At 49.9% G+C, this 22,380-nt stretch overlaps 1 protein-coding gene across 4 annotated transcripts in view; it reads left to right on the forward strand.

The window, feature by feature from the left end:
• ARHGAP17 (Rho GTPase activating protein 17) overlaps positions 1–16,809 on the forward strand; it is a 56,129-nt gene extending 39,320 nt beyond the window's left edge. For 2 of the 4 annotated variants that reach the window (XM_054992694.1, XM_054992696.1), the window contains exons 10-20: positions 639–766; positions 1,744–1,855; positions 3,235–3,316; positions 3,791–3,871; positions 4,421–4,534; positions 5,277–5,368; positions 6,118–6,268; positions 8,518–8,760; positions 9,993–10,162; positions 11,030–11,659; positions 15,973–16,809. In XM_054992694.1, the coding sequence (XP_054848669.1) occupies positions 639–766; positions 1,744–1,855; positions 3,235–3,316; positions 3,791–3,871; positions 4,421–4,534; positions 5,277–5,368; positions 6,118–6,268; positions 8,518–8,760; positions 9,993–10,162; positions 11,030–11,659; positions 15,973–16,121 (1,952 nt within the window). In that variant the 3' untranslated portion in view covers positions 16,122–16,809. Of the gene's footprint in view, positions 1–638; positions 767–1,743; positions 1,856–3,234; positions 3,317–3,790; positions 3,872–4,420; positions 4,535–5,276; positions 5,369–6,117; positions 6,269–8,517; positions 8,761–9,992; positions 10,163–11,029; positions 11,660–13,094; positions 13,138–15,972 lie in introns of all 4 variants that reach the window. The other 2 variants (XM_054992695.1, XM_054992697.1) reach the window with 2 other exon arrangements.
• The last annotated feature ends 5,571 nt before the right edge of the window (positions 16,810–22,380 follow it).

Here is a 22,380-nt window from a genome sequence, read left to right on the forward strand (position 1 = left end):
AGCTGCCGGTGCTGGCAGTCTGAATGTCTGGCTCTCAGCAGTTGCCGCCCGTGGCGAGTGTGGATTTTGGAACCCAAAGCGGGTCGCATGCTCCCATGCATAGATCATCCTGCTTGTGCCATCTGCACCCAGTTGGCCTCTGTTCATTCCTTTTTCTAGGAAAGGTGGATGTTAACACCAAATAAAAGCTACAGAGCTTGGAGAGGACACAAACTTAGTGCTTAGGAGTGGGAAGCCCACTCCTGTCTCGTTCTGGTTGGCTTCTTAGAAAAGCCTGCCTCTCAGGTTCCCAGGCAGTTGAACATCTTTGAGCATGACAGTGTTTCGCCACTGGGCCATGGAGTTAAGTGAATTGGGCACTTGAAAAATACCTGACCTACACCCCGTTATCAAGAACGAACTCTCTGGCAAATGCAGCTGTGGCAAGCAGAGCCGCACTCCTTCGCTGTGCAGAGAAGCTGGTGCCCCATGCGTTAGCCAGGCAGGAGCTGTCCTATGGCTGCTTCAATAAGTTCTGCAACCTCTGCATCCCAGCTTCTCCCTAAGCCGATTGGCTGCTCTGAATCACTGTAGCCATGCTTGAGACCCTGCTCCTTGCCAGCAGTCTGACTGATTCTTAACACGGCCTCTCTGGCTAGACAAATGGACAGAGAAGCCGGCATTCGGGACTCCCCTGGAGGAGCACCTCAAGCGCAGCGGCCGAGAGATTGCCCTCCCCATCGAGGCCTGTGTGATGATGCTCTTGGAGACCGGCATGAAGGAGGAGGTATGGAGATGAGCCCCGCCTCTGCGCCCCCCCCACTACCCCTCCCCACTGCTGCAGTGGCTCTTTGGGGGGCCGCTGGCAGAGCTGCTGAGCCGTGCCATGGGGCACTGGGGTGAGACCTGCCATAGCATCCCCGCTGGCAGGAAAAGGCATGGCCAAACCCTAATGTCTGTCTTGTGGCCTTTGGTGGGGGTGTTCTGTCTCCATGTGTCCGTTTGCTAGTGGGAGGAGGGGGCTTACACTTCCAGCCCCAATGAAAGGCGCTGCTGTGTATTGTAGCCCGTTGCTGACTGGTAGAGGGAGGCCTCCCACCCAGTGGGTCTGCCTGCCTCACTCCTTAGAGTGGCAGGAAAAAGGCCCCAGGACACACATGACAGTGGGCTATGAGCGACATCGCATCCGGCCAGCATCCCCAAATGGTGTTGCCACACCAGGGCTTTGCTGGCTGTCGTTTCTGCCCAGGGTCCCACCCTGAAAGCTCTCAGGGGCGCCAACTGGAGTTGCAACAGGTGGTGCAGGCTTTGGTGCACCCTCGTTCTGGGGTATCCAGGGCAGCCTGTGTGTCAGGGCGAGGATCGTTTCCTCATTCTGTCCTGGTCTCAGGGGTCCCCTTGGTGTCTGGAGGTGCCATGGAGTTGTCCAGCTACCAGAATTTCCCCTCGAGAGCCTGGCTGGTCTGCCTTCCTCTTGGCCAGGCTGGCCAGGCAGTCCTGCCTCCCCTTGCAGCTTGTGACTTGGCTTGTTTGCACAAGTTGGTCTGAGCGTCTTGCTGGGGGCCGGCATTTGTCTGGGACGCCCCTGCTCAAGAGACAAATGTGCAGGGGTTGGGTCTGCCCCTCGTGCCCCAGGATGCTCTTCAGGGAACTGCCCCAAGGCTCTGCTGCCTGAAGGGATGCAGCGCAAGATGCAGGTGGCGGCTCTTCCCGGTGCAGGAAGGTTCCGTCAGCCAAATGGTGGTGTTTGCTGTCGCAATGCAGGGCTTATTCCGCATTGCTGCTGGAGCGTCCAAACTGAAGAAGCTCAAAGCAGCATTGGACTGTTCCACCTCCCAGCTGGATGAGTTTTACTCTGACCCTCACGCCGTGGCAGGTATGTCTTGAGAGAGCTGAGACTGCCTTGTACTGCTGGGGACTCTCCATTTCGTGACGGGGTGGAGGGGCAGAAGAAGAAACATCGGACTTGAGGGTGTTCGTATCAGGGCTGCATCTACCGCCTTAGCATGTCATTGCTGCCAGTGAAAAATGTCCCTGCTTTTGCTCCTGTTGGGTACCGCTCTCACAGGCATAAGAAAAAAGGAAACACCTGGGAAACCATGGAAAGCAAGGGCTGTGACATTTGCTTCAGAGCAGCACGTTTAGTGTTTTCTAGTTTTGTCCTTCGTCCAACATCTTAAGTCTGGGCCATTCAGATGCTGATTCTAGTTAAACCAGGAAAAGGGCAGATAGATCAAGATGGGCAGCCATGTTAGTCTGCCTGTAGCAATAGAAAAGAGCAAGAGTCCAGTAGCACCTAGAAGACTAACAAAATGTGTCATGGGGCATGAACTTTCATGAGTCGCAGCTCACTTCTTCTGATACTGAAGAAGTGAGCTGTGACTCACAAAAGCTCCTACCCTGCCTCAAATTTTGTTAGTCTTATAGATGCTGCTGGGCTCTTTTCTGCTGCTGCCGGAAAAAGGGCACCGTTTCTGTGACTACTCGGCAGGGGCTCTGCTAGTTCTCAGGCCAGCTGCTTTGCATTGTTCTGTCTGTAGCTGCCGCTCTATGAAGATGTGATGCCAATTGCTTGAGTGCCCATTCGGAAGAGCCGTTTCATGGGCTGACCCAATAGCACTGGGATGCTTACCGAATTGTAGGTGATTTGTTGGGCCCATCGGGGTGCTTTCCGTGTCGGCCGTGGCAGCCCCCCCCCCTCTCCCCGTCTGGGAGTGCTCCGCGCAACGGCAGCAGCAGGAAGAAGCCCCCGTCCTCTGTGGGAGGAGCACAGCCTGCTTCTGCCCCGAGCACGGAACTGCCCTGTCCTGACTAAGAATTGGAGCGGGGGGGGGCATCATTCCTCGCCCCTTGCAGTCTCGGCCCTTTGCTGCAAACCTGGTGGTGGTGCTTGAGGGTCCACATATTCCTTCAGCGTTCCCCAAAGTTCTCCACGAGACTGGCCACTGGATCTGTTTCATTTTGCTACAGAGACATTTGACTGTGTGTGTGTGTGTGGCCTCTGCCCTAAAGCAGCCGACAGGCAGGATTGGAGGATGACTTTTTAAAGGAGCCAGTTCTAAATCCTCTGGACTGCTGCTGCCACTAGGGGACGTTCACATTCTGCTCAGAGTAAAAACAACTCCTGTGTGAAGCTGATCTTTCACAGTGCTGTTGGGGGCAGCCTTGCTTCTGAACTCTCTCGGAAGCAGCCAGTCTCAGGCACCTGTGTGCTGCTCAATTGTGTTCAGCCTGTGGCTTTGCTGTCTCGTCCAGGTGCCCTGAAGTCTTACCTCCGAGAGCTGCCAGAGCCACTGATGACCTACGCTCTGTACGAGGAGTGGACACAAGTTGCAAAGTAGGAACAGCCACGGAAAGGCTCTCAGAAGGGGTGAAGCAAGGCCCAAGGGAATCCAGGGGGGGAGGGGGAGGAGGGACTTGCTTGTTTGACATTCACAGAGCACTGCACAGAAAGCCGCCCTTCTTGAGATTTGCTTCGTGCTTCTCTTGATCATTTCAGGGACTGTCTTAAGAGTTGCCTCTTCCCTCCCTTGCTTTTAAGCTACCTGTGCTTTGTGTCTCATCAATTCTCCGCCTATGACTTAGAAATGTCCGGTGCTTAACAAATATCAGCCAGCGTCCTAGTGGCTCTGATTTCCCATCTACCTTCTTGACTCGCTCAGCAGGTGCTTTACTGCACCCCGTAGAAGCGGGAGGGGCAGCTGACTGTAGCCGTCGGTTTGAAGCCCCTTTGTCAGCCCACCAAGGGAGGGGGCAGGCAGTCTGTGCAGTTGAGTGAAGCCTTTGGCCAAAGAGGTTGTCTCTTCTCCAGTGTTCAGGACCAGGACAAGAAGCTGCAGGACCTGTGGAGAATTTGTCAGAAATTGCCAAAGCAGAACCTGGCAAACTTCAGGTAACTAGGCAGGTCTCACTCCTGGAGGTTGAGGTCTCGGGAAGGGAAAAGTTTTCAGACTGCCTTGCTGGGCAACTCTCTGTGGTGAGAGGAGCCACAGGTCAGCTTTGGATCTATGGACTTCCTTTAATATTCAGAACTGTTTTGTTTGAAGTTCTTTTTGTGTGTTCTGTGCTTTGAATGTTATACAAGGAAAAATTGGAGAGAGAGGTGAGATGGCTTGGAGGGCTGTAAAGGGCTGCAGTCTGCCTCCCTCGGGTACAGTCCGCTGGAGTTCTGCGCTGTCCCCATTGGGAAGAACCTGAGCAGCTAGGGCGTGCAGCTCTGTTATTCAGTGGGTCGTGCCATACGTTAAGGGGGGGGCGGGGGAGGGAGGCAGGATTCCTTTCACATACCTTGCTTTGGGTCCAACCCCAAGCCAGCCCCCGCCCTAGGGAGAGCCAAGGGGGGAGATGCTGCCGGGGCCCTTCTTGCTTTCGAAGCAGACAGGAATGCAGGCAGCCCAGCAAGGCATTTCGGGCTCCTGACAGTCCAATCCATGACTTGCAGGTACTTAATCAAGTTCCTGGCAAAGCTGGCCCAGTGCAGCGACGTGAACAAGATGACACCCAGCAACATCGCCATCGTGCTTGGCCCAAACTTGCTGTGGGCAAAGAATGAAGGGTAGGAGCTTGATGGGGGAGGGGGAGGGGCTACTCTGGGGTAGCCTGTCCTCCGCAGCACAAAACTGCCACCCATTTCACCACGAGCAGGTGACTCCCAGCCTGTCCCCCGCGTATTCCGGCCTGCGATGTCTGTGCCAGGTGCACGTGGGCCTTGGCGGGGCAGTTTCCTCGCTGTTCTTTGGCTCACAGAAACGTCAGTGTTGTTATTGGGCAGCCCTCCACTCCCTTGCTCAGACTCCGCCTGAGCCGCTCAACGTGAGTTTCCTCCGCAAATGCTCAGAAAGGGAGTGCTAATTTCCAAGAGCTATCAGCTGGCCTCTGTGCGTGCCCCCAGCGCTCCTTCCGGATTCTAGTGGGTGGAGGCAGTCCCTTGTCTTGGCCAGTGTGTGCTGCTTTCCTGGCGATTACGTGGGTGGCCTGCAAGGACAGCTGGCCAATCATTCTGTGGATCGCAGTGCCATTTTTAAAAGCTCTCGGGCTTATTGTGGCCATCCGAAAGGAAGAATGAGCTGTTAGTCTCAGTAAGGGGTTCACAAAACTGTGCCCTGAGCATGTGTGTGGCCGTGACGGATGCCAGTCCTTGGCTGCCTGGCCCACCGAATGCCAAAGGGAGACATCAGTTTGAAAGAAATGTTATTACTCATTTTGAATGTAGTAAGAATTTCAGGCTTAAGGGAGTATTATTGGCTGGGAAAATGTGCAGTATCAATTGTCCTCCAATTCTTCCCATGTCTCCCCAGTTCTCTTGCGGAAATGGCAGCAGCAACTTCGGTGCATGTGGTTTCAGTTGTTGAGCCCATAATCCAGCATGCCAACTGGTTCTTTCCTGAAGGTAAACACTCTTTGTGTTTGTGTTTTTGATGAGGGTGGGATCCCGCACACATCACACCAGGGTGTTTCATCTCTGTGAATTGGGGAGCCCCTACCCATTTCCTCCAGTGCAGTCCCGAACTAGGATCAGTAGTAAAGCAAGTGAATTTCAACTGGAAAATATCTCATCCTTTCCTTGCTTCCCTCCGCCCATCAAACCAGTTCAGGAATTTGGAAACACCATTAGGAGATTTCTGCAGTCTCAGTGCTACTGATGAGTTTCCCGTTCCCCTGACTGAAACCCCTGTGCCTGGCTGCAGCAAGGGAAGGCTCTCTCTCCTTGAATGCTGGGATCCTGAGAAATGTGGCTTTGCCAGGGTGCGCGGCACCTGTAATACGGATGTTGGTCTTTGTTTGGGCCAGGCAAAAGCTAAGGAAGGAGGAGTCCCTCTCCAGAGCACAGCCTAAGGCCCCAATGCTCCCCTCTGACTGGAGGGAAGCTTCAGCCCCCAGTTTTGTAATACGGACCTGCTAAGCCCAAACTTTACAGTGATGTCAGTTTCGAGGCTCTTCTGTTTGTGGGCACCCTGGAAAAAAGCTGTGTGGTGCAACAGGTTGGGCTTGGAAACAGTCTGCAATCATCTGGCCCCTTTGAACCATTTTTCCTTAAGCTAACCTACTTTGCAAACTTGTTGTGAGGCTGGTGCCATTTTGAACTCCTTTGGAAAGGAGGCTGGGTACCAGAGAAATAATCCTCTTTCTCAACCGCAGAGGTGGATTTCAATGTGTCAGGAGCATTTGTGGCGCAGCCTACTGTGAATTCAAATCACCTACATTTGGGGAATGACTATGAGTCCGGGACAGCTGAGCGGAAGAGGCCGGTCAGCATGGCCGTGATGGATGCAGACCTGGTGAAGGACAGGTAGGGCAACAGACCTCCCTCACTGCCGGGTCCCACTTCATCCCATATTTGCTTCTGCCACGTTTAGGCTATCTGAGATGGCTTCATCAATTCAGGGTTGCTTATCCTGGACTAGCAGTTCTTTTCTGTGCAGACAAGAAATTCCAGCTGTTCTAATCAAATCTACTCCCGCTGGTTTGGAGGGGAGGGAGAAGTTCTGTTACCCTGTAGAGAGAAGCTGCAGGCTGGAAAGCCCTTGATTTTAGCTTCCCCTTCTGACGTCTCTGAGCACTTGGATGGTCCTAGAGGTAACTGAACATTTGACATCCATTGGATATTGACCAATCTTACAACTGTCACTAATCCCAGCTAAAATGTCAGTGTTTGTCAGTGCCTGTTGTTGTAGCCAACGCAGAAAGCTTGTTTAGATTATGCTCACTATTCACTGGTGAACTTTTGAGTTCATGGGCTCCTGCAACATTGGTTTGGGTCTGGGATTGTCCAGTATATTGGGTGTCCATTTACTGGAATATACATTCACTATAACGAACACCCACTCAGAAGCTGAAGTCCGTGAAGCAGGTGACTCTCTGTGGTCAGGACTTTTAAGATTTCCGTAGCACAGGAAAGAGCATGGGGCATGTGCTGTATTTAGCAAACAAGCCCTTAACGGGTTCCTTTCCCGTCACTGCAGCCTGAGAAAGATCCAAAGGTAACGTACTTGCATTCTGCGCATGGTGAAGGTCCGGTGGCTGCTGCTCTTGACCCTGTTCCCTGGCTCGCTGTAGGAGTTGCCAGTCGATCAGCAGAGCCTGGGTTTCTTTTCCCTTGTGATCTTTTATGGGATTTCTAAATGGTCGGAAGGCACATCAGGCCTTCACAATTTCATTTTTTTAAAAAAACTTCTGATTTGGTGGGGCAACAGATGTTAGAACACTCAGAACTTGATTCTCGAAAGCTTATGCTAAAATAAAATTGGTTAGTCTTAAAGGTGCTACTGGACTCTTTTTGCTTTTATGCTGAGACTCACCCCAGGCAAGACCCCCCATGCCGCTTGTAGCTTGTTTCGTCCCTTTGGTCACTTTGCCTAAGTGTTTCAGAACCATGTGTAGTTCTGGAGCACCTCTGTCGAGCCACCTGCATGTTAACGATAGCTAAGCATGTGCAGCTATCTGGGTGCCCTTTAATTCCAGCACTACTTAAGTACATGCAGGCCTTTCCTGAGTCCTGCATGTATGGAGAGAGTCCTGCTTGAAAGAAAAAGAAAGCAAAAGAAAGCTTTCATTTCAGGATGCTGACCTCAGATTTACTCCTGCCTTGTCTTGCTACGGTGTGGCTAGGTAAGAGTTTTAAGAAATGGGGGGTGGGAGATCAAGGCTGTGTAGCTATCCATAGTTAAGATAAGGGAATGGCCTTTCGTGCAGTGCACACGCTGTTGGTGCAGATGAACAGGGCTGTGTGTACTCCATACTTTAAAAACAGAATCAAAGTTTTGGGCCAAGAAAAGTTGAATTCTGCAAACCATACACATCTTACATAAATTAAGCGGCTTTACACAGTAGTGCTTGTTTGGCAGTTTTCTACTTTGACCAACCCTGGGGCTCCTTCCCCTCCCCCCTGGAAACCTTGCCCCACCATGCCTCCCAAGGTTTCACCTTGAGCGACATTCAGACCCCTCTGTTCCCAACGTGATTGGGTGGAGTGAGTCTCGCGTGTATGGTGCCCTCAAGTCACAGCTGACTATTAGGAAGCCAACTTTTGTGCCCAACCCCACAGTGTGTCTGATCTGTGTTCATATGGGATTGTGAAATACACACAGCCCTATATTTAATGTGTAGAGGCACAAATACAGCAGCCTTGGCTATCTCCAAGAAGGCAGCTGGAGCATAGCAGACGCTGGGAGCAGTGCTGAAGCCAGAATCCTTTGAGGCTCACTAAAGAGCAAAGAGCAGCATCCACTGAGGGGTTGGGAGTGAAAATGGCACCTGCTGTCATGGCCTGGTTTCCGCTCCTGCACCTGGGTGCATATGCCATGACACCTGTCACTGAATAGCTTGCCTGGCTGTCCCTCCCTTACCTGCTTGAGCAAGCTAAGGCATCTGTGGGGCACGCCTGTCACTCTAACACGGTCTTGCAGATGGAGTTTTGTGAGAGCTTTGCCTACTTGCTTATCTGCATGCCAAACAACCGGGATTGCCTGTTGAGTCGCTCTTGTTGGGTGTTTGTGTAGCTAGCCTGCATGGTGTGTTTACTCTCTCTCTCCTCTGTAGCTTTGGTGTCAAGGTTTTGGACTTCCCGGCAAACACCCGGCGAGGTGGCACTATAAATAGAAAGCACACAGCCCCAGCTTTCCAGCCGCCCCTCCCACCCACAGAGGCTGGCCTGCTGGCTCAGGTTATGGCAGAACAACCCGCACAGGGTGCTGGGGCTGATCTTGGCCTCTGGGGGGCTGCCTCTGCCCCCCTTCCTGGCCCAGCAGAGCCCTCCCAAAGTCACGGCGCTGAGGACAGCAGGTAAGATAGACTGTGTTCAGCCCACGAGGCCTTAGTGGAAAGGCTACAGTCATGAGTGGCTCTGTTAGCTGATGGAAATGCCAGTGGCTTTGCAGTCGAAGCCTCTGATAGGATGCGCTTGTCCATGTCACAGGTTTAAAATGAGTCGCTTTGAGAAGTGTGAACCATCAAGGCTGGTCTCCACAGCGTGGCAGAGCTAAAAGGGGTCACGGGTGGGCAGCTCCACCTCACTCCCCACAACAGATCGGCCCCCACTAATCCGTGCTGCTAGCAGAGTTGTTGCCCTCCAGGAGTAGCAAATAAGGCAAATGGTGCCAGCGAAATCAGGCAGGGGAGGTGCCCACACCACCCCCACCCCCACCCCGCCAAGCGCTGGGAGACTGAATAGCTTGTTCCTTCCACCCCTGCAGCAAGAACCCCGCAGGTCTGGTCTGTTGTCAAGTAGGCTGCGTTCCTCCCCCCACCCCCTTATTCTTTCTTTTACACTGAAACCCAGGAGGTGGCAGGAGACTCCTCTCCAAGAGGAGTTTGTTTCTCTCCTGCTTGTCTGTTTCCAACTCCCTGCTTCTGTGGGTGTGTGTGTGTAAATGGCCCTTAACTGAGTTCTTTGTGTGTTCCTCCCCAGCTCCACAAATACTTACACCACCCTGTTTGCATGCGTTTGATGGAAAGTGTAGGCAGGGATGTGGTTTAGAGAAGGAGAGTGAAACCAGCAACTCGGAAGTCAACTGATGGCTCATGAGCCCCCAAGCGAGCTCTCCACAACAATTACAAGGATGGTGCCAGGTGCCCCGACCACACTGTGGCTGTAGGAGGGTGGCTCCTCCCTTTGCCTGGCTTTGGCCCTCGGAGGAAGCCATTGCTTGCGAGGGCCAAGTAGGTGGGCTGATCTCTGCGTTTATCCAATTTGAGGTTGACAGCCCCAGGCTAGGTGGGCCTCTGATGTATTTGTGGAACTTTAGGCAGGAGACACTTCCACGTGTAGGAGTTCTTTGGGTAGGTCTCTGGGCAGCTGCTGTGTTCCATGGGAAACCTGTTCTCCCTGCGGGGTTGGTGGCGCTTGTTGCTCAGCCAGAAAGGAGCAGGTGTATTTTGGGCCCTGGTTAAGGCTTAGTATGATGCTTGAGAACGTTCCCTATACAGACAATGCTCTTGGAGTAGCCTGCTTTGGAGAGAAGCCACTTGTACCACCCAAAAGGAGCCTTTGATCATCCAGGTCTCTCTCTTTTCAGCATTTCGAAATCGAAAGACTCCACGCCCTCGACTACCCCTCCACCCACAAGAAACGGCAGGCACGGAAGCACCCCTCAACCCCATCCCCAGCCTGTTGGGGGTGCCAGCCAGCTGTCACTTGGGCAGCCACAAAGCACTGCAGGGCCCAGCCCACACACCCTCAGACGAGGTTGGTCCATGAGATGCTAGCTGCATGTCTCTTTGCGGGGAGCCTTTAGACGGGATGTTGCGGCATGGGGGGCGGAAGCGGGATGTCATGGCAGGGGCTGTCTGTGGGAGGGAGCTGCCCCCCACCAGTGGCGTGGCTTAGGCTGGAGGAGGGGGCCACTGCCAGCTGCCCTGTTTCTTGTCGTGTCACCATCAAGCAGGCAAGAGTCCATTTTGGTGTGATGGGAGCTGCTGCTGTTTTAATATTTAAGCCCCAGCTGGTCACAGGCATGCCTGGCAGTCGTGGGTTTACTGCGGGGGGGGGGCGGGGGAGGCGGTTGGACAGGGCCAGTTAGAGGAGAGCCAGCTGGTAACAGAGGAGCAGGTAATGAGGCTAGGCTGGCTCAGATGAGAAGGGGACGGGCGGAGGGGAGCAAGGGGTTCCCACAGAGGAGGGCAGGAGAGAACTGCCTTTCGGGGCAAGGCAAGCGGAGCTGCCCAAAGGTGCCTGGGAGGTGCCCCTGCAGCAATCTGTGCCCTCCCACTGGAGCTTCCCTCCAATGCATTTTCTGTCCTGGAAGCACCCTCCCCCCCCTTCCTTCTCTGCTTTGGAAGCTTCAGCTTCTAAGAAAGGGAGGAGGAGTGGCCCTGTGTGATGAAGGAACCATGGTGAGATTGCTCTTGTTAAGTCCTCCCAGGTGGTGAGACGAACTCTATATTAGTGTTTGGTCGTCTCCCAGGCAAAGAAGCTGGTGGAGGGTTTTAGACACCAGGTCTGGGAGCTCAGCATTGATGCACAGAATGGTGGGGAGCCAGATGAAGAGGCTGTCTGGGAGACCTGTTAGTGCCCTGCCTCATGACTTAATGCTCTTTTCGGCCTCTCTTGCAGCTGTTAAAAAGCCTGCACCAGCCCCTCCAAAGCCTGCCAACCCACCTCCCGGACAGCCTGGAAACCAGAGCGCAAGCCCAGCCCCTCCACCGCCATCCGTGTCTCCTAAGCCAGTCACCAGAAGCCCTTCTCCCCCTAGCCAACATCCCAACCAAGGAGGCACCCAGCCAACCACTGCTACCTCCCAGGTCTCCGCATCTCGGCGATTCTCCAACATCCTCTCCCCCATCCAGGCTCCCAGCCACCCCCCACCCCAGCCTCCCATGCAGGCTGCTACCCCTCCTCTGCAGCCGAAAGGCAACAGCCCCGGGTCCTCCCCAATGGCAGCACCTGCCTCCGAGCCTACGCCCGAGCAACCACCTCCCACCCCTCCTCGCACACCAACCCCACCTGACACTCCTCCCCCAGAGAAGCACAGCACTGCCTCCTCTACCTCTCCACCTCCTGCCCAGGAAACTCCGCTGGCTCCGTCACCCCCTCAAACTGGTACATTGCCAAGGCCCAGGCCTGTGCCCAAGCCGAGGAACCGCCCCACTGTCCCCCCTCCACCTCATCCTCCTACTTCTCACCCAGCCGCAGGAGACGGTTCTCTTCCGGGAGCACCTCCAACTGCATCCCGCATAGTAACTGGTAAGCGTGTCTTCTTTCTTGGTGGTGTGTGGAGGTGGCTGGGTCCGGCTTGAGAGGGGAGTGGGCTGTCCGCACTGACGTTGCTGACACCTGAGCCAGTCTTGGTGAAGGAAGCTTCCCCAGATGAAGAGCAGCTTCCAGCTGTTGCAGTGGAGGTATTTTTGCCCATCATACAATCTTGCGGGGGTTACAGGCCAGAACAACAAACTCATTTGTGCTTCTATGTAAGCTAATCCTTAGATGCCTTGGACTTGGGAGGCAAGCAATATTATGGCTTTTGACGGAGCTTTTGTGCAGCTGTTAAAGGCTACATAGAGTCTGAGTTTTTCAGTGCGAGAGAGACTTGAAATGGCAAGCATATTGAAGAACTGGATATATTGAAAAAACAATTCATAATTCACTGTGTGTTTAATTATTAGGCCATCTCAAGTTTCAGCAGAGATTAGCACATTCAAGAACTGACTCAGGTTTCAACATTTGGGATGTACTGGCTTTCACTACTTCCAAATTTGTAAATAGTGCATAGGTGCGTGCATGCGTGCATTTTTGTGTGTGTGTGTGTGTGTGAGAGAGAGAGAGAGAGAGAGAGAGAGAACAACATTCTTCACTTCTCTCTGTCACTTCCACCAGTAGCACACAGCCTGTCCTTGTGCACAGGATTTATCCACTGTCCAAACTGTGTTTCTGTTATATCCCGTATACTGATGATTGGCATTCCGTGACTTGATTCATGCCTCCCAGTATTAGAACACTTGTGAACATTCTGTGACACCACAGCTGGTAGGCCAATGGCAGAACTTATGGAACAGAGCTTACCTACTTCTTATACTGTGACAAATTTGGAACATTTCTAACAGACAGCCTTGTCCAAGATGCCAGCAGCCATCTCAACACTGAGGGGCCTGGAGACTGAAGGAGCACATTCAGAAAGCTTCAGTGCAGTTCTGCAGAAGTCAGGAACTCTGATGAAGAGGCAAATAGTCCCTCGCAACTTTTCTGCACTCGGGTTGCAGTCCCCTTCAATCCAGAGAGAGAGAGAGGTGCCAGTCTGCCCTTCAAAGCAAACCCTGCACCTGCCTCATTGGTGGCTGCCCTTTGGTAGAAGCCGCTGTTAAGCATTTGGGCAGCAGTCGAATCCATTTTCACTGGCTGATTCTGCTGATTTTTAATCTGGAATGAGCGCTTCTTAATTATGCTTAATCTTAAATACCCCTTTTTGGAGAAGCCTGGCCTCCTCATCCACTGAAAGAGTGCATGGAGCTCCTTTTAATTTGGCAGCAGACTCACTAACCCCCTGGCTGCAGCTCTCTCCTAGATCTGATGGGGCTTTGGAGAGAGATGTTCTTGAGCGATACAAATAATCCTTTGAATCCTCTTTAGGTTGTAAACAACTTGCAAAGAATATTCTAATTGAAAATTTTATTAAACAATCTAGATGTTTGACCTGCATTATTCAGTAGGAACTGAGATTGGAAAGGGTAAGAAGAAATGAGGCCCTTTGATTGGCCAGAAACGTTGCAAATGCATAATCATGGGTGCCGCTTTGCCCCTCACTAACTGGCCACCGTAACACCGCTTGCCTGCACTTGGACTAATCCTGCATGCCGGAGGAGTGACGCTGCTTGTGTGTATGTTTGTCTCCTCCATTTAACACATGCACTGTGGATGTATTCAAGGATCCTGCCCTGTCCCTGTTTAGCCTCTTCTGATGGCATCTGAGGCTTGTGCCATCCATTCTAGCCAATGGAATAAATTCGTTTAAAAACTCGGAGCCATCCTCTGTCACAGCCCCTTTCTTCCTTTGCTTGGGGAGGAGAGAAAAGGAGGAGTGAGACCTCGCAAATAAAATGAAGGCACAACCTAACTCGATGTGCCCTGTCTTCTAGGTGGCTCTGTGTTGCCTTAGCCAGGAAGCATAGCACTGTGCAGCAAGGTCGGCCTGTGCCCCCTGCCCTGGGCAGGTATTGAGGGAGGGCAAGCAGCTGCCACTGCCATTCCTGGAAGCTGAGCAGGCCAGCCTGGGCCACTCCTCTGCGCAGCTGATCTTTCTGTCTTTGGCCCACCCAGGCAGCTCATGCAAGTTTCTGTCCATTACAGTCAGTACAGCTGGGATAACTGAAAGGCTGTCCCATGAAGGCCACTTCCAAGGCTATGATCAGGTGGCAGTGACAGGTTATAGGAGGCTCGGAAGGAGATCCATACTGCAAGAGTGCAAAGTTCCCAGGAGTCTAGACAGCCAGTGTTGTGTTGCACTCGGCTGCTCCCTGCAGTATCTTCCGAATGCCTTGTATGTCACCTTTGGGCTTGCGAGGGTGGGGAGCAAAGAGTGACTCCCTCTGTCTCCAAGGTACAAACCTGCAGCACGGACCAGCCAGGCTTGCCTCGGAGATGTTCTGATCAGCTTCTATCTGTTAACTGTAGCATGGAGGGGAAGGTGGCGTTTTTAAACATTCTCTTTTTGCCACCTGGGATTAGAGGCTTGTTTCTGGTTTCTGTTGGGGCGAGGGCGATCCCATACACTAGGTAGCAGATCCCTGAGAAATGGGTTTTCATAGCCCAGAGACACCTGGCGGCTCCGTCTCCTGTCACTCCCACGTAGACACAGGCCTGCCAGCTTTCTGGGGGAAGTTTTTGCATTGGTCTCCTCCAGTTCTAGCAGATGCTTTGTGAATTTAACCTCGCACGTCACAGCCAGCTCTTCCTGCTCCTGAGCAAGCCCAGAAGAACGACGACCCCCCCCCAGCCTGCTTCCGCAGCCAGTGCCGTCCTTCTGGGGAGGGTGTTCCTCATCCAGAAGCAGGATGGTGCCTCAGAGGGTGCCTGGTGCCCCCCCCCCCCCGAGAGCAGGTGTCTGCCTAGCCGTGTGGCAGCGTGGTGTGGAGAAACTGCCTCTCTGGGGCTTCCCTTTTCCACTGCATGCCTAAAAGTAAGAGAGGTATCATTTCGAAAGCCATGGAAGCCATTTGTTTGGAGGGGGAGGACTGTTTTTGCCAGGTTTTTCGGAAAATGTAAATTCAGGGGGAAATTAAAGAATCTTTATTTTCCAATCTAATTTACTAACTTAAAAATATAAAATGTATTATGTGTAACTTTTAGTGTAGCTGTAAAATTTAGCTGTTTTCAAACAATTGCAAAAATATATCCAGTGTTAGAGATGGAGCAGCAGTCTGTGTCCTAAGCGTCTTCATTTGTGCCAGTTAGGAGAATAGGGGGGCAGAGTAAAAAGGGAAAAAATTAACTTGTTTGTAAAAGTGGGTTATATTAGCAGGAGTTACAACCCAATCTTTTCTCTGTGCAACCAGTACTTATCCAGAAAGGATACAAATCTGGTCTTTCCAGTGTGGCGGCATTGGTGTGGGCACCACCAGCAAGGATCCCTCTTTCAAACTACTTCCAGTGTAACAGATCACAGTTTCCAGGGCTTGAGATATTCAGTTAAACGTTAGAATAACGGCTGTATCATCACAGTAAATGTTGCGATGTGAAACTTTTTGAACAATAAATACATCTTTGGAAATAATCCCTATCTCAAATTTCACTAAGCAGAACCAGTTTCTGGAAAACCAGTAGCTCCCAATTTCTGGACTTTGAGTCCTGTGGTGTTCAGTCAGCTGAATGATTTTTGTGGATTTAAGCCACTTTCATGTGAAACTTCTTGATTGTATTTCCAAATGCAAACCTTCTGTCACTTGACAGATGAATCAGAAGCAGGAGAGAGAATTTGAGAGCTGTACATATCTGTGCTACACATAATTATGATAAACTTCTGTGGTTAGAATCCTGAGGTAATAAAAGGCAACTAAACAGTATTTTTAAATGTTGAACACTCATTGAGAGAATATTTAAGAGGTCCCCCCCACACACACACACACACTTTCCCCCCAGATTTCTAATTTCTCCACTGGAAAAGGTGTACATGTATCCCAGTTTTTTCTGTTTTCCTTTTCCGTGCTTCTCCATCAATCCCAGGGCCTGGGGCTTGTGTTTACTCGGCACTTGTGTTGCCAAAGTTCAAAATGTAACATCAGGGCAAACTCTAAACCTGATTTCAGGTTTGTTTCATAAAGGGTGCGCCTTGAAATTGAGCTTGCAGTTCTGGGGGGTGGGAGGCAGTCTTCACACAGGGCTTTGATAGGTTGGCTCCTTCCCTTCGCCAGAGTTAAGAAAATAAAGCAAACTGTTTATTTCACACACTGAATCAAGTGTTTTTCTGGGTGCAGAACTGGGGTAGCAAGGAGGGTTGTCTGCTCTGTGTGGTTGTGAGGAAATGCTCTTTCAACTTGTGCTCGTTCATTCATGTCTCCTTGACACAGACTCCACTTCCAGTGTTCAGGAGCCACTACGGGGCCTCCCCGCCACAGAACTTCCATCGACAGAGTCAGTGGTTTTACCAGGTCAGAGTTCTCACAACCACCACCTTGTACTTGACATCAATCATGATACTGAAAGCACTGCTTTGTAGAATAAACAAACCACTCCAGCAGCCACAGCCTTTCCTGTCCCAGTGGGAACCAAACCAGTCAAGACTGATCGGTGAGAAGCCTCTTTCACAAAGAGAGGGGGGGGCTAGGAATGTCCTGGTTCCTCCACTTCTGACTCCAGTGAAGATCGGAAGAATTTCAGTGACCTGCATCTTGACAGAGGTGTTATACTGTGGATGGAATGACTTGTCTGTTTCTGAAGCTTAATTGCTGCTGTTAACCCAAAAGGGCATCTGTCGAAAAATTCAAATGAGAATCCAAAGTAATGCATGTATGATGGAAATAATCTGTTGGACTCTTCCTAATTCTCTTCTCTTCCCAAGAAGAGGGCTCCCAAGAGACATTCTCTTTGACATGCTGCAGACGTACTGTTTGAACACGTGAACCAAAAACCCGCCTCGTGGGCTGGGGGGGTGGCTGCTGGTTCTGTCACCCATCCAGCCTGTGGATGTGCCCTTGTGCCTTGATGGAAACATATCGTCTCTCTAACCATTTCAGGGCTACTCTTAAGTATTGATTGTTTATTTACTCTTTGTTTTTCACAGTTATTTGTATTAACCATCCCTGCTTTGGTTTCTGTAAAATCTATAGACAGCTGCTGTCAAGCTGAAAACTTTGGAAAATGTGTTTTTGCTTTCCGTTGTTATATAAATGGGTTGAACTTTAAAAGTGATTTTGAACTTTTTTTACTTACCGGTATAAAAGTCTTGTTGTTTGAAGAAAGTGGTGCCCGCTTTCCAAACTGGGCAGCTGCTTGCAGTGCAGCCCCATGAAAGTTATAAGAAGAACTTGGAGAGTTAGAAAAAGGTGCCTTCTGGCCACAGAACCCGCCAGAGCCAGAAGGACTTGTTACCTGGATCTCTGTTCCAGCCGTTGGACCACCATTCAGTATCTCTCTGCTTTTTTTATTCATTTAAAATATTAGTAACTTAAAGAAGTGCTTTCACATAATCCCTCTGTACGCTTCAGTTGCTGTAGTTTGGTTTTTTTAGAGGAAGGATGGGAGCACGGCCGGAGGGGTTGTGTATGTGAAGAATCAAAGTGTATTTGCTAATGGAGATGGGACAGTGCCCACCAAAAGCAGACCCTCTTGGCCAGCCTTCCAACACAGACCACAAAGCACAACAGGCAACACTGAACTTTGAAAACATCTGTCTTACTAATCAGGCCTTTCAACAGTGGAAGCGAAAGAGGACCTGAAAGGATGCCCACTTGGATGACATTCATCTGCTATGACTCCCCGGTGGTCTCATAAGACCTAACAGTGGAAGCACAGGTAGTTTGTCCAGGAAGTCTTGGAGGATTTCATGCAAACAGGTGAGCAGGAGTGGGCCACACTGATTCTGCAAGAAAGATCAAATAGCATCATCATATTGTGCATTGAATATGCTACTAAAATAGCTTCTAAGTGTACACAATGAAAAATCACCCAGATATTAAGAAAAATATGCTCTATTGTTTTTAACAAAAGGACAATCACTATACCAAATATGCGTGGAAAATTCATACAGTGTGCAAACAGTGCATTCATATACTTGAATTATTTCTAAGAATGTCCTTTTCTCACAGTCCAGTCCATGCAGGACACTCCACGCCCCGCTCCGATCCTCTTTGGAACAAGGCAAGTGCTCCGTGGGTAGAAGAGGTGGTAAGTATGAATCACTTATGGTCCTTAACGTATTTTATATCTTCTCTTTTCTTTTCATACAGGGGTCTTCCCAGATGTTATTTATAGTCTCCAACCAAAAAACAGCCCTAACTGCAACCGGTTAAGTGGCAGATTTCGTTCTCATGACTTCCTCAGGGGCTGGTGGACCACCTGTATTCATAAGCGTATTTCTCACCACCCAGAAAGCGACACACATTATCTGTGCTCACGAGCACAGCCCTAACTGTGGCATAAGAAATACGCATAAGAAATACGAAATGTAGCATAAGAAATACGCTTATGAATAGAGGTGGTCCACCAGCCCCTGAGGAAGTCATGAGGACGAAATCTGCCACTTAACCGGTTGCAGTTAGGGCTGTTTTTTGGTTGGAGACTATAAATAACATCTGGGAAGACCCCTGTATGAAAAGAAAAGAGAAGATATAAAATACGTTAAGGACCGTAAGTGATTCATACTTACCACCTCTTCTACCCACGGAGCACTTGCCTTGTTCCAAAGAGGATCGGAGCGGGGCGTGGAGTGTCCTGCATGGACTGGACTGTGAGAAAAGGACATTCTTAGAAATAATTCAAGTATATGATGAATGCACTGTTTGCACACTGTATGAATTTTCCACGCATATTTGGTATAGTGATTGTCCTTTTGTTAAAAACAATAGAGCATATTTTTCTTAATATCCGGGTGATTTTTCATTGTGTACACTTTGTTCTATACCCGGTATTGCCTTGTTGTATTGCACTAAAATAGCTTCTAGCAGAGAGAGTTGCTCCCCCATCCCGCCTCCACTGAGTTACTGGGCCTTGACTGTGTGTGTAAAAACAGCCTGGCTGGAACTCTGGATCTGTTATGCCTAGTGATAGTTCAGATCCACTGTTCAGGCTAATATATCATGCTGGAGCTGAATTCCTTTCCTATATAGGTACCTTTATGGCAGGTACAAGATGTTAGTTGAACAGATGAACATCCTTGCGTGCCGTATTAGCTACAAACAATGGAAGGCTGCAGAAATCCCCAGCTCCTAGTTGTCCAGTCCCCTTATCTTCTGCAGCACTGACACAACATACTGCTGTTCGGAAGAACCAGAAGGTGTCGCTCTGCAGCCTGCATTTGAGTGAAAAGGATCAACAGCAAGCCGTGACCTGTTCTGCACTAGGCAGTTGAGGATGTCGCTGTTGCCTAGTGCTAGGAGTGGCCAGTCAAGGACGTACAGCTTCTTCCTTTCTTTTTACACGTATTTTTTACTGTGGGCACCCCCCAAATTACACCGTTTTCACACATCAGTGAACCAGTCAGTTGCTCTCCCTGAACAATCTGCTTGTAGGTCCGTATTTCCTGGGCTTGGAAAAGCTGCTGTTTACCCATCTGGAAAGCCAGGGTGGTGAGCCTACTCTTTGCCCCTCTAAAATTTTTATTCCAGGGACACAGATGGGCCATGCTTTGAGGGAGGGATAGGGTACCTGAATCCAGGATAGGCTGCAGAGGATTGTTGTACATGTCCAGGAATTCCTGTGGGCTCAAGCATTCTGCCGCCTTGCACAAGCACTTAATAGTTTCTGTTGGGATCAGGAGTTCTGGCACAACAGAGTGGAGGCAGTCACCTAGGCTCTTACTGCCCACCTTGAGAGCAAGGAAAGCAAACAGCATACAATGAACGTCTCAGATGACCCAGGAAAATGTGTCTGAATACACATCTGAATTTGTAGTGTATTTTGCTAGCTGCGAGAATCCCAGACGCCACCAAAAGCAATCTTGTATGTAAGATTTGTTGGAGAAAGGGTTGTGTGCCATTGAGGGGGAAATGTGGCTCATTGGCAGAGCACCCACTTTGCATGCAGAAGACCCCCAGTTCAATCCCTGGCATCTCCCATTAAAGGCTCTTGGGTATTTCGAAGACCCTTCTGTGCCTCAGACCCTGCAGATCCACTGCTCACCACAGTACTGAAGTACATAGGTCAGTGATTTGACACAAGTATCCGGCAGCTTCCCATGTCCACAGAAAGTCAGGTCAAGCTGCTACTTACGTAGAAGAATTCATCTCTGAAATGGCTTCCTGGCTCTTCAGAAGCAAAGGGGTGGGGGTGGGGGTGGGTGTAAAGGACTAGGTTTCTGTGCCCAGCCAGGTTTTCCCTTCAGCTAATGCAGCCACCATTTACCCACCTGTACCTTTACAGATCTTTGACCTTTTTTTATTTTTTGCACCTTTATCAATATATCCAAATTCTCCAAAATACTCTGATCTGAAAGTACTGTGATTCCTCTGGATATCCCTGGCTCAGAATTTGGCATTTTTAAAAAGTATGATGCACAAACTCAATATATTCTCCCATTATAAATGTACACCCAATTAATAAATCTAGTTTTCTTTTTTTCCCCCCCTATTGAACAAAGTTGGTCTATTGAAAGTTTCCTAGCCCACATCTGATTCAAAAAACCCAAGCCAGAGAGAGGTTACCTCCATGTGCTGCAATAGTCCCAACAGAAACCCAACTTTGCAGGTAATTACTTGAAGGATTAAAAGGCTGCTTTAGAGTTGCTGAGGCCTGCCATGTGTGGATTAGTACACGGAGTTCCTTCTCACTGAGTGTCCAAAATGTGTGTGTTGGGGGAGGGGTTGTCACTTTTGGAACTAATCCTTTATTTTCCTAATGTGTGTGTACAGGTGCTTATACTCACTTTGGGGGGAACGTAATTGGTAAGGTGTTGGGATGACTATTGACTCTGCTACTTGGAACCCTCTCACCTTGAGAGTAGCAAGGTAAACTCCAAGTCTGAGGATAGGTGTCAGGCATTCTGTAATCACTTCCTCTGTTGTCTGGGTCTGTGTGATGTCTTCAAGGGTTTCAGGCACATCCACTGTTGTAGAATACCACTGTGAGAAGAGCCTGGTTGGGATGTTGTGAGAGACCACCAGTATCTTCATGTCACGCAGAAAAGGCCTGAAGTAGAAAAGAGTCTCAAACGATTGCAAGGGCAGTCCCTTGACATCTATACCTGGAAAAGTCTTAGAACAAACCCTCAGTCAGTCCTTGAGAGCATTTAGAAAGGATGGCTGTGATGACTAAGAGCCAGCAAGGGTTCCTCAAGAACAAGTCATGTCAGACTAACCTTATCTATTTTTTTGAGAAAGTTACTACCTTGCTGGATCAGGGGAAATGCTGTAGACATAGTTTATCTCGATTTGAGTAAGGCTTTTGATAGGATTCCACATAATATCCTTGTCGACAAGTGAGTAAAATGTGGTTTGGATCCTATTACTATTAGGTGGATCTGTAACCAGTTGACAGATCGCACCCAAAGAGTACTAGTTAATGGTTCTTCATCCTCTTGGAGAAGAGTGACAAATGGTGTTCCTCAGGGATCAGTCCTGGGACCTGTTCTGTTCAACATTTTTGTAAATGATTTGAATGAAGGAATAGAGGGAATGCTTATTAAATTTGTAGATAATACTAAATTGGGAAGGGCAGCAAATACAATTGAAGTCAGAGTAAGGATACAGAATGATCTTGACAGGCTGGAAAAGTGGGATAAATCAAATAAAATAAATTTCAACAGAGATAAACAAAGTTCTGCACTGAAGAAGGAAAAATCAAATGCATAATTATAGGATGGGGGAGACTTGTCTTGGCAGTACTATGTGCAAAAAAGATCTAGGACTTAGTAGACCATACACTGAACATGAGTCAGCAGTGTGATGGGGTAGCTAAAAAGGCAAATGCGGTTTGGGGCTGTATCAACAGAAGCATAGCGTCCAGATCATGAGAAGTAATGGTATTGCTCTACTCTGCTTAGTCCTCACCTAGAGTATTGTGTTCAGTTTTGGGCACCACAGTTTAAAGAAGGATATAGACAATCTGGAACGTGTCCAGAGGAGGGCAACAAAGATGGTGAGGGGACTGGAGACCAAGTCCTATGAGGAAAGGTTGAAGGAGCTTGGCATGTTTAGCCTGGAGAGGAGACAACTGAGAGGTGATATGATAACCAAGTACTTGAAGGGCTGCAATATAGAGGATGGTGCGGAGTTGTTTTCCACTGCCCCAGAAGGTCGGACCAGAGCCAACGGCTTGAAGTTAAATCAAAAGCGCTTTTGGCTAAACATTAGGAAGAACTTCCTGACAGAGCGGTCCCTCAGTGGAACAGGCTTCCTCGGGAGGTGGTGGGCTCTCCTTCTTTGGAGGTTTTTAAGCAGAGGCTAGATGGCCATCTGACAGCAATGCTGATTCTGTGAACCTGGGCACTTTGTGAGGGGGAGGGCAGAAGGGGTTGCATCAGTGCTTGGTTTTTGTGGCCCTTCTTATATGCTCAGGGTGGTGCCAATCGCCACCTTGGGGTCAGGTAGCAATTTTCCTCGGGCTAGTTTGGCTAGGGATTCTGGAGGTTGTTTTGCAATCTTCTGGGGCAGTGGCAGGGTGTGTGTGTGTGAATTTCCTCCATTGTGCAGGGGGTTGGACTAGATGACCCTTGAGGTACCTTCTAACCCTATGATTCTATGATTGTATGCAGACCCAGGAGACTCTATCTCCATACCTTTGTAACTGGGAAGCCTCTTTCACGTGTAGCAACTTTCAGGCCC

This window comes from Eublepharis macularius, chromosome 12 (genome assembly GCF_028583425.1).
Source record: "Eublepharis macularius isolate TG4126 chromosome 12, MPM_Emac_v1.0, whole genome shotgun sequence".
In the NCBI taxonomy this organism is placed as follows: domain Eukaryota; kingdom Metazoa; phylum Chordata; class Lepidosauria; order Squamata; family Eublepharidae; genus Eublepharis; species Eublepharis macularius.